This window comes from Nothobranchius furzeri, chromosome 10 (assembly GCF_043380555.1).
Source record: "Nothobranchius furzeri strain GRZ-AD chromosome 10, NfurGRZ-RIMD1, whole genome shotgun sequence".
Classification (NCBI taxonomy): Eukaryota; Metazoa; Chordata; class Actinopteri; order Cyprinodontiformes; family Nothobranchiidae; genus Nothobranchius; species Nothobranchius furzeri.
Window position 1 is genome coordinate 38,724,589 of NC_091750.1, and position 12,165 is coordinate 38,736,753.

At 48.4% G+C, this 12,165-nt stretch overlaps 1 protein-coding gene across 1 annotated transcript in view; it reads left to right on the forward strand.

The window, feature by feature from the left end:
- The window catches only part of ascc2 (activating signal cointegrator 1 complex subunit 2), a 10,561-nt gene extending 195 nt beyond the window's left edge, over window positions 1–10,366 (forward strand). Inside the window, exons 2-19 of the mRNA XM_015960252.3 lie at window positions 483–589; window positions 660–818; window positions 895–1,068; window positions 1,148–1,277; window positions 1,350–1,417; window positions 1,508–1,615; window positions 3,194–3,306; window positions 3,381–3,455; window positions 3,533–3,637; window positions 3,717–3,785; window positions 6,519–6,593; window positions 6,668–6,902; window positions 6,969–7,165; window positions 7,312–7,431; window positions 8,938–9,162; window positions 9,238–9,325; window positions 9,439–9,530; window positions 9,622–10,366. Of these exons, the coding sequence (XP_015815738.3) occupies window positions 506–589; window positions 660–818; window positions 895–1,068; window positions 1,148–1,277; window positions 1,350–1,417; window positions 1,508–1,615; window positions 3,194–3,306; window positions 3,381–3,455; window positions 3,533–3,637; window positions 3,717–3,785; window positions 6,519–6,593; window positions 6,668–6,902; window positions 6,969–7,165; window positions 7,312–7,431; window positions 8,938–9,162; window positions 9,238–9,325; window positions 9,439–9,530; window positions 9,622–9,793 (2,289 nt within the window). The 5' untranslated portion in view covers window positions 483–505 and the 3' untranslated portion in view covers window positions 9,794–10,366. The remainder of the gene's footprint in view (window positions 1–482; window positions 590–659; window positions 819–894; window positions 1,069–1,147; window positions 1,278–1,349; window positions 1,418–1,507; window positions 1,616–3,193; window positions 3,307–3,380; window positions 3,456–3,532; window positions 3,638–3,716; window positions 3,786–6,518; window positions 6,594–6,667; window positions 6,903–6,968; window positions 7,166–7,311; window positions 7,432–8,937; window positions 9,163–9,237; window positions 9,326–9,438; window positions 9,531–9,621) is intronic.
- Window positions 10,367–12,165: the final 1,799 nt, after the last annotated feature.

A 12,165-nucleotide genomic window follows, 5' to 3' on the forward strand; every position in this document is an offset into this window, starting at 1 on the left:
TAGTTTTAGAGTTTGTTAGGAAACCGCTGTTGAACAGGTCATGTCAGCTCAACACGTAGCTGGTTTTACGGGAGATAAATGGCCTAAATGTGCGAGTTTCACGAGTTAACTTGTAACATTATTCTTCATGGGGACAGTGCTTACCGAGTCAGGGGGTGCAATGTATAAACGAGCTGTTTTGTCAGCATTAAGTACGAAGCTGAGCTATTTTAGTTATTTAGTTAAACCACTTTTAATAGTTAAACTTGCTACATTTTATATCAGCGGACAGTTACAGCTGTGTTCGTTAACTGTGCTGACTATCTGCTCATGTATACAATGTGTCTGGGGTTTTATGAAACAAATGCAATAATCTGCCAGATTAAAATCTAGAGTTATCACCTATAACTAGTCCCTCTGGTCTTTCTGTCAACATTGCAGGATGGAGCAACACGGTTTCCCTGTCATCGGGGATTATAATCTCTGTTTTCTCCCCCTATCAGAGTGCAGTTGACCAGGAGCAGCTATGGCCGGTGCTCGGGTCCCACTGGATGAGCAGCAGGTGACCGAGCCAGACTCGCAGGGCAGGGCGCGCACTCTGCCTGCACTGGTGAGTAATCCTTGTGTTTGTGTGTAAATGTTTCACAGCCTCTTGGAGACCAACCCTCTCTTCCTCTCAGCATCCCGACAGGAAGGAGGACCGCTGCTTTGTGCCTTACAAAACTCCTCCAGTAGAATGCTCTCCTGCTGGGGTGGAGGAGTTTTTGGAACATGCCAGATTCATCACCGAGGATCTGGAGTGGCTGCTCTCACTGCCCCACGACAAGTTCTGGTGTCAGGTGTGAGACGGTTGCTATGCGAGTACAGAAGGTTCAAGATTTCCCCTCCTTCACCCTTTCCACCCGTTTTATCCAGGTGGTGTTTGATGAGTCTCTGCAGGGATGTCTGGATTCATACCTGCGTCATGCTCCTCGAGGCCTGGACCTCTTAGCTCTTCCTTCATCCCCTGCGGTGGCTGATGTGCAGCGGGCCATCCACCGAGCGATCTTCCTGGTATTCCTCCGGATGGCCACTCACAAAGAATCAAAAGTAGGAGCAAACTGAAGGAATGATAAACTTTCATTCGACTTCAGTAACTCATGGTACAAAAACTGCTAATTTCCTGTAGGAAAGCTTCCTCACCCCAGCTGTGTTTGGAGAGATTATCTACAACAACTTCCTGTTTGACGTTCCCAAAATGATGGACTTGTGTGTGCTCTTTGGAAAGGGCAACAGCCAGCTGCTGCATAAAATGATAGGTAGGCACTTGAAGGTTGTCTTTGATCGTTTCCTGTGGTTTTTACTCTTTCGGGATTGTGATGTTTTTCCAGAGAACGTTTTCACCCAGCAGCCCGCCTACTACAGCGACCTGGATGAGACGGTGCCTACTGTGCTGCAGGTAGGATTTAAAATACTGCAGACTTCCATCTTTAATCAAGCCATGGGATTTCTGAAGCAGATGCAGATTTCTGTTCTCCATCAACTCCAGGTGTTTGACACAATCTTGGAGAAGTGTGGTCTTCAGTGTGAAGGATCCATGGAGCCAAAAAAACTGAATGCTCACAAACAACCTACAGCCCTCACCATGAGCCAGCAGGTCTCTCTCTCTCTCTCGCTCTCGCTCTGTCTCTCTGTTTCTGTCTCTATCTCTCGCTCTGTCTCTCTGTCTCTCCGTTTCTGTCTCTCTCTCGCTGTCTGTCTGTCTGTCTCTCTTTGTCTCTCTCTCTCTCTCTCTCGCTGTCTGTCTGTCTGTCTCTCTTTGTCTCTATCTCTCTCGCTCTCTCTCTCTCTGTCTCTGTCTCTCTCTTTCTCTCTGTCTCTCTCTCGCTGTCTGTCTGTCTGTCTCTCTCTCTCTCTCTCGCTCTCTCTCTCTCTCCGTCTCTCTCTTTCTCTCTGTCTCTCTCTCGCTGTCTGTCTGTCTGTCTCTCTCTCTCTCTCTCGCTCTCTCTCTCTCTCTCACGCTCTCTGTTTCTGTCTCTCTCTCTCTCGCTCTATCTCTCTTTCGCTGTCTGTCTGTCTCTCTCTCTCTCTCTCTCTCTCGCTCTCTCTCTCTCTCACGCTCTCTCTCTCTCTCTCTCACGCTCTGTCTTTCGCTCTCTCTCTCTGTCTCTGTCTCTCTCCGTCTCTGTCTCTCTCTCTCACGCTCTCTCTCTCTCTCGCTCTCTCTCTCTCTCTGTCTCTCTCCGTCTCTGTCTCTCTCTCACTCTCTCTCTCGCTCTCTCTCTCTTTCTCTCTGTCTCTCTCGCTGTCTGTCTCTCTCTCACACTCTCTCTCTCTCTCTCCGTCTCTCTCCGTCTCTGTCTCTCTCTCACTCTCTCTCGCTCTCCGTCTCTCTCCGTCTCTGTCTCTCTCTCACTCTCTCTCTCTCTCTCCGTCTCTCTCCGTCTCTGTCTCTCTCACTCTCTCCGTCTCTCTCCGTCTCTGTCTCTCTCTCACTCTCTCTCTCGCTCTCTCTCTCTCTCACGCTCTCTCTCTCTCTCTCTCTCTCGCTCTCTCTCTCTCACGCTCTCTCTCTCTCTCTCTCTCTTTCGCTCTCTCTCTCACCCTCTCTCTCTCTCTCTCTCTCTGTCTCTCACGCTCTCTCTCTCTCTGTCTCTCTCAGTCTCTGTCTCTCTCTCTCGCTCTCTCTCTCTGTCTCTCTCTCTCTCTCTCACCCTCTCTCTCTCTCTCTCTGTCTCTCACGCTCTCTCTCTCTCTGTCTCTCTCAGTCTCTGTCTCTCTCTCTCTCGCTCTCTCTCTCTGTCTCTCTCTCTCTCTCTCACGCTCTTTGGTCCAGCTTTAGTCTAAACTTCAGGGTAGAAAATAATTTACATTTTGCAGAAAATCCCATTGCTGGTTCTTTCTTCAACTTATTCTGACAGATAATTGTAGCTATAAGATATGTAAAGGTCAGAGGTCGCTAGGAGACCCACTATTAAATACAAAACTGAAGCAGGTGAGGACATGGTCCTACGTGGTTCACAAACGTGCTCCCACTTCTGCCAGTTAATGAAAGGAGGTTCAAGAGTAAAACCTGGATTATTTATGATCAAAGGCAGGAATATTTCTGACTTTAGAAGAAAGAAAACCTTCTTGGTTGGTCAGCAGCAGGTTTTAGGTCTTCTGAGATGTAGCTCAGCTAAAAGCTGCTTTCTTTCCTTTTGTTCGTGAAAATAATTTCTGTTTTCCACTTTAGGATCTAGTAGATATTATTTTGTACTTGTGCGACTCAACCACAACCATCCATGCCTTCTTGGACATCTTCCCTGCAGCGTGCACCAGCTTCCACTCCCACGGTTTCCTCAGCAGGTAAACGGAGGAGGAACGCTCGGCTCCCACAGAGGTGGTTATTATAATTCCATCGCTGTCGTTTTTCCTCGCAGACTGACCGTGTTTTATGAGACCGCCGTGTCAGACCTGGAGAAAGCCGTCAAGAAGAGAAACTATGATGATAAAACGTAAGCATTTCTCTTAATGGGTCACTTCTTCATGTCTACTTCAACAACAAATAAGAGATCTTGGTCCTCTTCTTTAGTCTGCAGGAGGAGTTGTGGAAAAGGTTGAGTCATTCCTGTCGTAAGATGGTGGAGACGGCCCACCTGCTGCTGCACCACGCCTGCCTCCAGCCGCTCCTGGAGGGGTGAGAAGATCTAGATCCGATGTAACAGGGTTAGCAACAGCCCATCACCTTGTGATGTTTTTTTTCTGTTGTGTTTCAGGAGAGAAAACATGCAAGCATTTGCAGAGGAGCTCTTGCAGTATTTCACATCATTTTTACCTGAAAAAAGGTGAGAAAAAGATGCAGCAGCAGAGCTTACCTGTGTGAGCCTCAGGTGTCAGCTGGAGCTCTGCGCTGGTCTGAAGGGGGCGGGTTCTGTTCGTATCGGCTCAAATTCAAAGATACTTTATTAATCCCAGAGGGAAATTAGAGTTTCAGTACACACAATTCTGAGATCAGACATACATAGGCATAGACACATGACAAGAATTGGTGACTGTGGTCATTCGCAACCCGAGTCGCGCTACCTTAATAAAGATCAGAGGGGTTACATGAGGATTGAGTCAGGTGGAGGGCAGCTTTGCTCTACAAAAAACATCTCAGACAGAAATGCAACAGACTTCAGACATCACACAACATAAGTGTCCACTAGGTGGGGTGGTGGGTTTGGGACTCTCCACACGTCAGTGCCTGCAGCCACGATAAGCAGCGCTCTTCACCTCAGTCTGGACAGGGGAGGAGGTCGTTGGTTTACAGAGCACAGTGATTCCTGGAACGATTCAGCGGCCTTCACAGCTCGCAGTGACGCCCAGGCCGGGATAGGGAGACAGAGTTGCCATGGTGACGGCAGCATTCCACATTTCTTCGGGGGGGGGGGGGGGGGGGGGCATTTGTTTCAGCTCCACTGGCTCAAGGGCACCAGATTCAGATAAGAGCTTGTTTAGGGGCCAGACGGAGATAATTTCTTCTCTGTCTTACCCCTTCTTTCCACCGGAGCCGTCAGCAGCACGTTACTGCAGCAGCACGTCTTGCTCGCGTGAGCTGCTGCTTGGCCCTTCCTACGAGACGTGAAGCAGCAGGGGAGCAGCTGTCACCGACAGACCACAAAGTCACACGAATGACTTCGTCAGTAAACACAACAACAAGCAGGAGAAAACTACAACACGGCTCCAAAAGGTTTGTGTTTTATGTTCTGTCCGTTTTATAATCGCCAATACGGACCTGAAAAACAAAGGAGACCGCTAGCTAGGTGATAACTTCTCACGGGGCCGCACAGTTAGTAACTTTTTTTTAAAGTAAAGCAACCGGAAGGCAGTACGTTCTTTATTCTGAAAATCTCTGAAGCTTCGCTCCATTTCCACGTCCGATTTCCTTTCTTCCCCAAAAATGTCGAACTTGATCCGTTTCAGAGGCGTCGTGCGTAGAATATAGAACCGGCGCGTAAAGGCCGCAACATGCTGCTCCTGAGACGCGGCCGACTCGCGCTGCTGACGGCTCCTGTGGAAAGAATGGGCTTAAGTTCCGCTGGTCCTCAAACTCTCAAAATCCAATAATGGCGTAGATTAATCTATCCCAATCCGTGCTGATTCGTCCACTCTACCCTTGATGGCATCCAACTTTGTGCCAACATATGAATCTCAGCCAAAGTTCCAAGCTTACGACTCATCTCGACAATTATGAGTCTGTGCATTCACAGCGCGGTGCAATCCATCTCTGAGCTCCGGGAGTGAGCCAATATTCCTCAACAGCTCGTTAATTTTCCGGTAAGTCAGGTAACCTCCAAGGCCAAAGAGCAGGAAACCTGACACCAACACCAGGAATATCCAGACGTCTTCAGAATCCTCTACAGACAGTTGAGATAAGCAGATCAGGCTCCACTGTTTCCAGGAGTCCATGATATACCCAACCGGATCTGTCCCGGAGGGGCAACCGGGAGCCCCTTCTCCCGTTCTCATCGTTGAGAAAATTTTGTCAGTCGCGTTGAGTGACCAGCTGACCAGATCCATTTTTAATAATTTCCAGTTTCCAGAAAAAATGTAGAAGCTCCGTACACCCAAAGACAGACAAAACCTTGGGGATAAGATAGGGAGGAGAGGAGGAAAAAAGCGTCTGTACTCTCCAAGAGCCGGAAGATACTTTCTCCTCAGGTGTGCTGTGCATGGGGAGAAATAAGACTCGAAAGGTGTGAAGTGTGTGTACTTTGTACTACATACTGGGGACAAGTTTTCAGGTTTAACCTGCAACACAGGGACATTTGACTGGTCTTAATGGAAAATGCCCTTAAACCTGGCTTTAGAGGTATGGTGTGAATGACCTTAGTTAGGGTTAGGGGCTATTGGTCTCTCCTAGGAGTGGTTTTAGGGTCTATTAAAGGTCCGGCCCCCTCTTACCTGGGTCTGCTCAAACCTTAACTCGTCGCTGAAGACACATTCGAGTTGATGTTGAGTTTTCTGACTTTGTCGTACCTCATTATGCTTGGACATGTATTAGCTTAGCCGTTACGTTTATTATCGGCGGTGCTGTCATACATCTGCTGTACACACACCTTTGGCCGTGTTGAAGTGCCTTTGTTTAAATGTGGTTGGTGGGTCGGTTTTCACTCATTTTAATCCAGTGTTTTCTCTGTGGGGGCCCTCTGCCCCGGGGGCGGTGGTCGACTGTTGCTTCCTGGGCGCTCTACGGGTAGCGTTTAAGTGGAGGTGGGGGGTCTATGCTCCCCCTCCTCTGAGCGCCCTGACTTAGTGTGGAAGACCTGATGCTGCCGGGGCAGACGGCTCCTCTGATGGCGTTTCCTTGCCTTGCCTTACTTGACTCATCTGGACTCAGCCAAATATAAATTTTTACTGGTGTGTGTGTGTGTTGATGTTTTTAAACTGTTATGGGAATTTGGGGTCATTTTGTAAAGCACTTTGCTTGAAAAGCGCTATGTAAATAAAATCTGATAAATCTGCTGGGGTTGGTCATCCTGCTGATTTCCAAACGTATTATTATGGATATGAACTCATTATTGGTTGTTCTCCAGGTTTCTAACAGACTACGACGAACTGTTCCCCATCTCAGACGACATCAGCCTCCTACAACAAGCCCTGCCCATCATGTATCCTTTCCTGTGACTTCCCACGGAGCCGCTTTCCAGCATCAGGTCGATCTTTAACGCTCTGCTTCCTCCAGAGACGAGACCAGAACGTCTTATTTGCTCCAGGGGGTTGAAAGTGCCAGGGACAGCCTGGGCCGATGGAAATCACCAATCCACAAGCCTGCTTCCTCCTCCTCTTCCCCGTCAGCCTGTCGGGGAGCAGAAGGTGGTGCTGCAGCCGTCTCCTCATCAGACAGCTTCAGCACTCCAGAGGTCAAAGAGTGGAGAGGAGCAGAGGCCATGGTGGACGTTCCACCTAAGGGAAACAACGTGAGACACAAAATAAGTTGGTTTAAACGTAGACGAGGACGTTTCTGACGCGGCTCGTGTCTTCAGGGTGCCGTGTGTCCAGTCAGCGAAGCGGAGCTCGAGTCCCTCCTGTCCTGCATCCGGGACCTGCTTCCTGATCTGGGTGAAGGTTTCCTGCTGGCGTGCCTGCAGGAGTATGGCTACAGCTCTGAGGTGGTGATCAACAACATCCTGGAGGACCGGTTAGCCCCACACCTGGAACAGCTGGACCGAGCCATGCCAAGGTAACCCCCACTTCAGGCTCTGCAGCTCTCTGATGCTTGATGGTGTTGCAGGTTCTGGTTTCCTGCACCAGATCTGTACTGTGCAGAAACCGATCCCGTCATCTGTGAGTTAATGGAGTTTTGATTTGTCGCTGATCTGCATTCAGACCCGTGAAGGAGGAGCTTCCAGCTGTTCTGAACAGCCGGTCCAACGTGTTTGATGATGATGAATTCGACATCTTCCGCAGGGACCAGGTGGACATGTCTCGCATCTGGAAGGGAAGAAGGTAGGGTCACAGGACTCCTAATCGATAATATTCATGACAGGCAAACGTCTGGCTCCTGATTGGTTTACAGCAACACGACTCGTCTGCTGCCTTCGTTTACCAAATTGCTTGACGCTACAGCCGCATGCCGGTGGTGAGCTACGTCGTAACGACGGCTGCCCTGGGACACGGAAGCCGCCGGTCCCTCCGACCAGCAGCAGCAGGTGGGGTGGGGGGGTGACTAGCATGGATGTAACGTGGGTTTCAACCAGCAACCCACTGGTTTCTGGGCAAACTCCTAAGCCCTGAACCACCGTTGCCCACAAGCTTCTACCAGCCAAGACGTGCTCTGCTCTCCACTTTCTGTGGGCGGTTCCAAGCCAAGGTGGGTGGGGCCATGAATACTAATGTTCCCTGACCTGATCGTGGGGTGGAAACTATTTTAAAGTTCAGTCTGTGAGACTATGACACAGTTTCCATGGAAACCAGACCTTCAGATCTCTAATCATTTATGCAGACGTTAAAGTATCAACCCAGAGTTTTCCACCTTTCAGGAAATTTGTAGGATTTTTTAGAAATATTTGAAAGCGATAGTCTTACCCTGTACTGGGGCAGCAGTAGCTCAGGTGGAAGAGCGGGTTGCCTCATGATCGGAGGGTCATGGGTTCGATTCCAGCTCCCGCCAGGGGTATCCTGCTGTTGTGTCTTTGGGCAAGACACTTCACCCATCTTGCCTGTGTTAGTGGTGGTCAGAGGGGCCGACGGCGCCAAATGGCAGCCTCGCCTCTGACCTCTCCAGGGCGGCTGTGGCTACAAGTAGCTTACCATCACTAGCAGTGTGTGAATGTGAGTGTGTGAAAAAGCGTCTTTGGGTGTCTACAAAAGCGCTATATAAGTTCAATGCATTATTATTATTATTACTGTGATATAGCGTGGGTAATATTTCATGTTTTTATTTGCTAAGCCCGTCCAGTTGAGACTCATGCTATTGGACCAGACCGTCTTTCAGCATTAGCCAATAGCGTTAGCCATCTGCATACGTACAGATGTCCATCTTACAGCGTGTGCGTGTGTTTGAGGACGTAAGGAAAAAAGTGTTTATTAGGGATGGACACTAAATCGGCATCAATATCAGTATCGGCCGATGTCAGTAATTTTTTAACATATCGGTATCAGTTCGATAAATAAAACTGGACTGATACTAATAACCGATATGTTTTCCATCTCGTCTCCATGCTCAAAGGTCAACTTTCCTCGCGGGGTCACACCCATTAGGACAGTGGGAGGGTTAAAAACCGGCAGGGAGGGCAGGGTGCTTGTCTGATTGCGAGTGGAAGGTCATTCCACAGCTTAGGGGCCAGAACCGAGAAAGCCCCACCTCCTCTAGTCGAGCATTTCACAATACAGAAATCAAGTAAACACACAAGTGCTGAGAACGGCTTAAGGTGTGATAAAAGAAGTCTGGATCGAGCTTTAACGGGAGGATTTTTATTCCCATTGTAACTTCCTGATTTCTAAATCTGGCAGGAAAGGCGAGAGCACTCGTGAGATGTTAAACGACAAGAAGCACGTAGCAGAGCAGCGAGCTCGCTATCAGACTTACGAGAACGTGATCGACGAGGTTGACGTCAATCCCGGAGACTCTGCCACTGTCTGCGGCCTGGATGACTACGATGACGAGTACGACGACACCTACGACATGAACCAAGTGGGAGCCAATGACCTGGATGGAGACAGTTTACTCAACAGAAGGTTCTTTCCCCCGTCGGTTATTAATAGAGGACGAAACGAAGCCAAATTTACAAAGCTGGTTCTGTTTTCCTGCAGGCCTTTCACAGTCCCACAGGTTCTGAGACAGGTAGCCAGAGTGGAGGAGGAGGAGGATGGTGAAGATGCGGAGGAAGATGTTTTAAAGGTATCCAAGTGACCTGTTCTATAGTTTTACTAAAGTTCCTTTAGACGCTGCCAGCTCTGCTCCCATCCATTGTTCTGCACATACCTGTTTTTCATGGCCCCTCTGTGTTTCAGAGCAACCCCAACAGAGACCAGTTTGTGCAGGACCCAGCTCTGCTGAGGGAGAGGGCTGAAGCTAGAAGAGCTGCCATGCAGCAGAGGAGAGGGTAAACTTTTCTCGCCACAAGCCTTTTTGCTGTTTTTAGTGAGCTCTGGCATCTAAGCTAGCCGATATGTTTTCCCACCCTGATCCCTCAGCGTCCGACCTGAGCGCACCAGTAATGTTGTGGGACGACCCAAAGGCCAAGGACAAACCTCAGAGACTACCTCGGACCGGCGCAAAAAGGAGACCAACAAGAGCCGCGTAGGCAATCACAACCGGCGCACGATGGCCGACCGCAAGAGGAATAAAGGCATGATCCCCTCCTGAAATGTGCAGCGACCCTCTGCTCCAGCTGAACGGGCGAGGACGACAGAGACTGGATGGCGGATGAGGACGGTTTGATCCGGTGAGGGACGTTTGGCTCGGTGGGATCAGAAGCTGCCAGTGGGCCGGTGACGTGTTTCATCATTTGAGCCTGGAGGATTCTAACAACACATATCTATAATTTCCCAAGTAATAAATCTTGTTTATTGTTATGATTAAAAGTGATCAAGTTAGGTTTCTACCACTTTCAACAAGCAGAATACATCACAAAAACTGGAAGTGACGTCCTGCAGCTTCCTGCTCAGCTGGAAGAACATCCAGGTGCTGGGTGTCTGATCATCATGTGAGAAGCTGCAGCTTAAGACCACAGTAGGAATCTGCTCTGTGAGCGTTCCGTTAGAAGCGTTTTGTTTGGAAGCACAAGTTCAAGAACGTCTCAGGTGAGCTGCAGAGAACCCCGCAGACCCGAGAACAACATTCAGAGCTTTTTGTAACAAAGAGGAGACAGAATTGGTTTTTGGAGCTGAAATGCAAAAAAAAAAAAACAACAAATATTGTAATGTTTTTGAAACCGTTCGAGTCGAATCATTTTCTCAGTGTGTGTGTGTGTGTTTGCGTGTGCATGCTGCAGGCCTGGGTGGGGGGTGGGGGGGTTAATCTGTTAATAGTTTAAAGAGAAATAGTGAATTGATACATATGTTAAATTGAAACCTTTTCTGCTTTTGAAAGCTGTTGTTACTGAATTATGTAGTCATATTGATATCTTGTTAAAATAACTAATTTGCTGCTTTATGCTAACGTGCGCTAATAATGCTAACAAATTGCTACAGCTAATCTCTAAACCCACAACTCACTGTTGAGTAGTGATGTGTCGGTCGCGAACGAACCGGCTCTAAGAGCCGGCTCTTTGAAGTGAACGACGGGAGCCGGCTCGTCCCCCCCCCTGCCTTGGTGAAAGCTACAGGCGATTGGTCAACATGTGTAACTGTGTGTCCAGACTGTCTACACACAGAGCAGTAGGGGCGGGGAAGAGGGAGGATCAGACTCAGACACACAGCAGAGCACATGCGGGTGGAGGGAGACGAGAGGGAATGAGGAGGAGGAAAAAGGCGAGCGAGAGAGGAGAGTGCGACGATGACGGTGAGAAAATGAGCGCAAGCAGTCGGAAAGTGGAGATTTCTTAAATTGTTCAGTTATTAAATCCATAGAAATGATAAATATTTGATATATTGCTTTTTTTACATTAGTAAATTATTTTACATATAGTTTAGCATTATTTTGGTTCTAAATGTAGTCTACGCAACTAAATCTGAGGAGCCACTTGGGAGCCAAAAGAGCCAGCTCTTTTTGGTGAGCTGAGCCAAAAGAACCGGCTCTCTAAAAAGAGCCGGAATTCCCATCACTACTGTTGAGTCACGCTAGCAGGCTAAGCTAACTTATCGCTGCTGTCTGATGGCTCAGTGTGTCACATCTAAAAGGGTCCGGGCGGAAACTCACGTTAGTCTCCCTGCTTGATGGAACGACTACGATCACTCGGCTTTGCAGATTAACAAATTCAAATCCTTCAGGATTTCATAGCACAGTCCACTCTTACACGTTTTAGCTCATAGCTGCAGTTAATATAAATAAATTAACACATTCAGGGCTGCTCATTTTGGATTAAGCCCGGCAGGATTTTTAGTTTGTCGGCTGAATCTCCCAATATAACACACTAGGACAGTCTGAAGGGGAGGATCAGTTCAAAAACTGACGTGATTATCCTGCCGTGTGAAGCAACATAAGCATGTAAGGAGTGCAGGATTTGCACAGACATACGTGTGTGTGTGGTGAGGAGTGAATATCCTTTTCTAGTTATGACTCCTTTCTGCTTCTTGGCCCATCCGTTACCTCCCACAATCTCAGTTTGATGCTGCAAAGATTAGCATCATGGCTGTTTTTCATACATTAAATGTATTTAAAACTGCATATTTACAAATGTTCAATCACTAAAGTGCAGCGGCGTGTCCAGATCTTTTAAAATGGGGTGGCCCAGGTGAGGCACAATTTTGTGCATGGGTGGCACCAATGGTTGTGCTTTTTTTATTTTACCCCCAAGCCTTTTGTGGACAATGAAAAGCCTATTTAAAGGTGTGGTGGCACCTGGGGTGGCCAATCAGATTCCAAGGGTGGCATGTGCCACCCCAGGCCACTCCCTGGACACGCCCCTGCTAAAGTGAGGAAGTAATGCTAGCAGGTGTTTAGAAACTAGTGCCAGCACTGTACTGGTCATCCAGGGCAGAGAAATCTCTAAATGTCTCCACAAACATCGGGTTATAAATACTCAGGTCATCTGTTTTTACACAAAAGGCGTCACCTGGCCTCACGGAGACCATCAC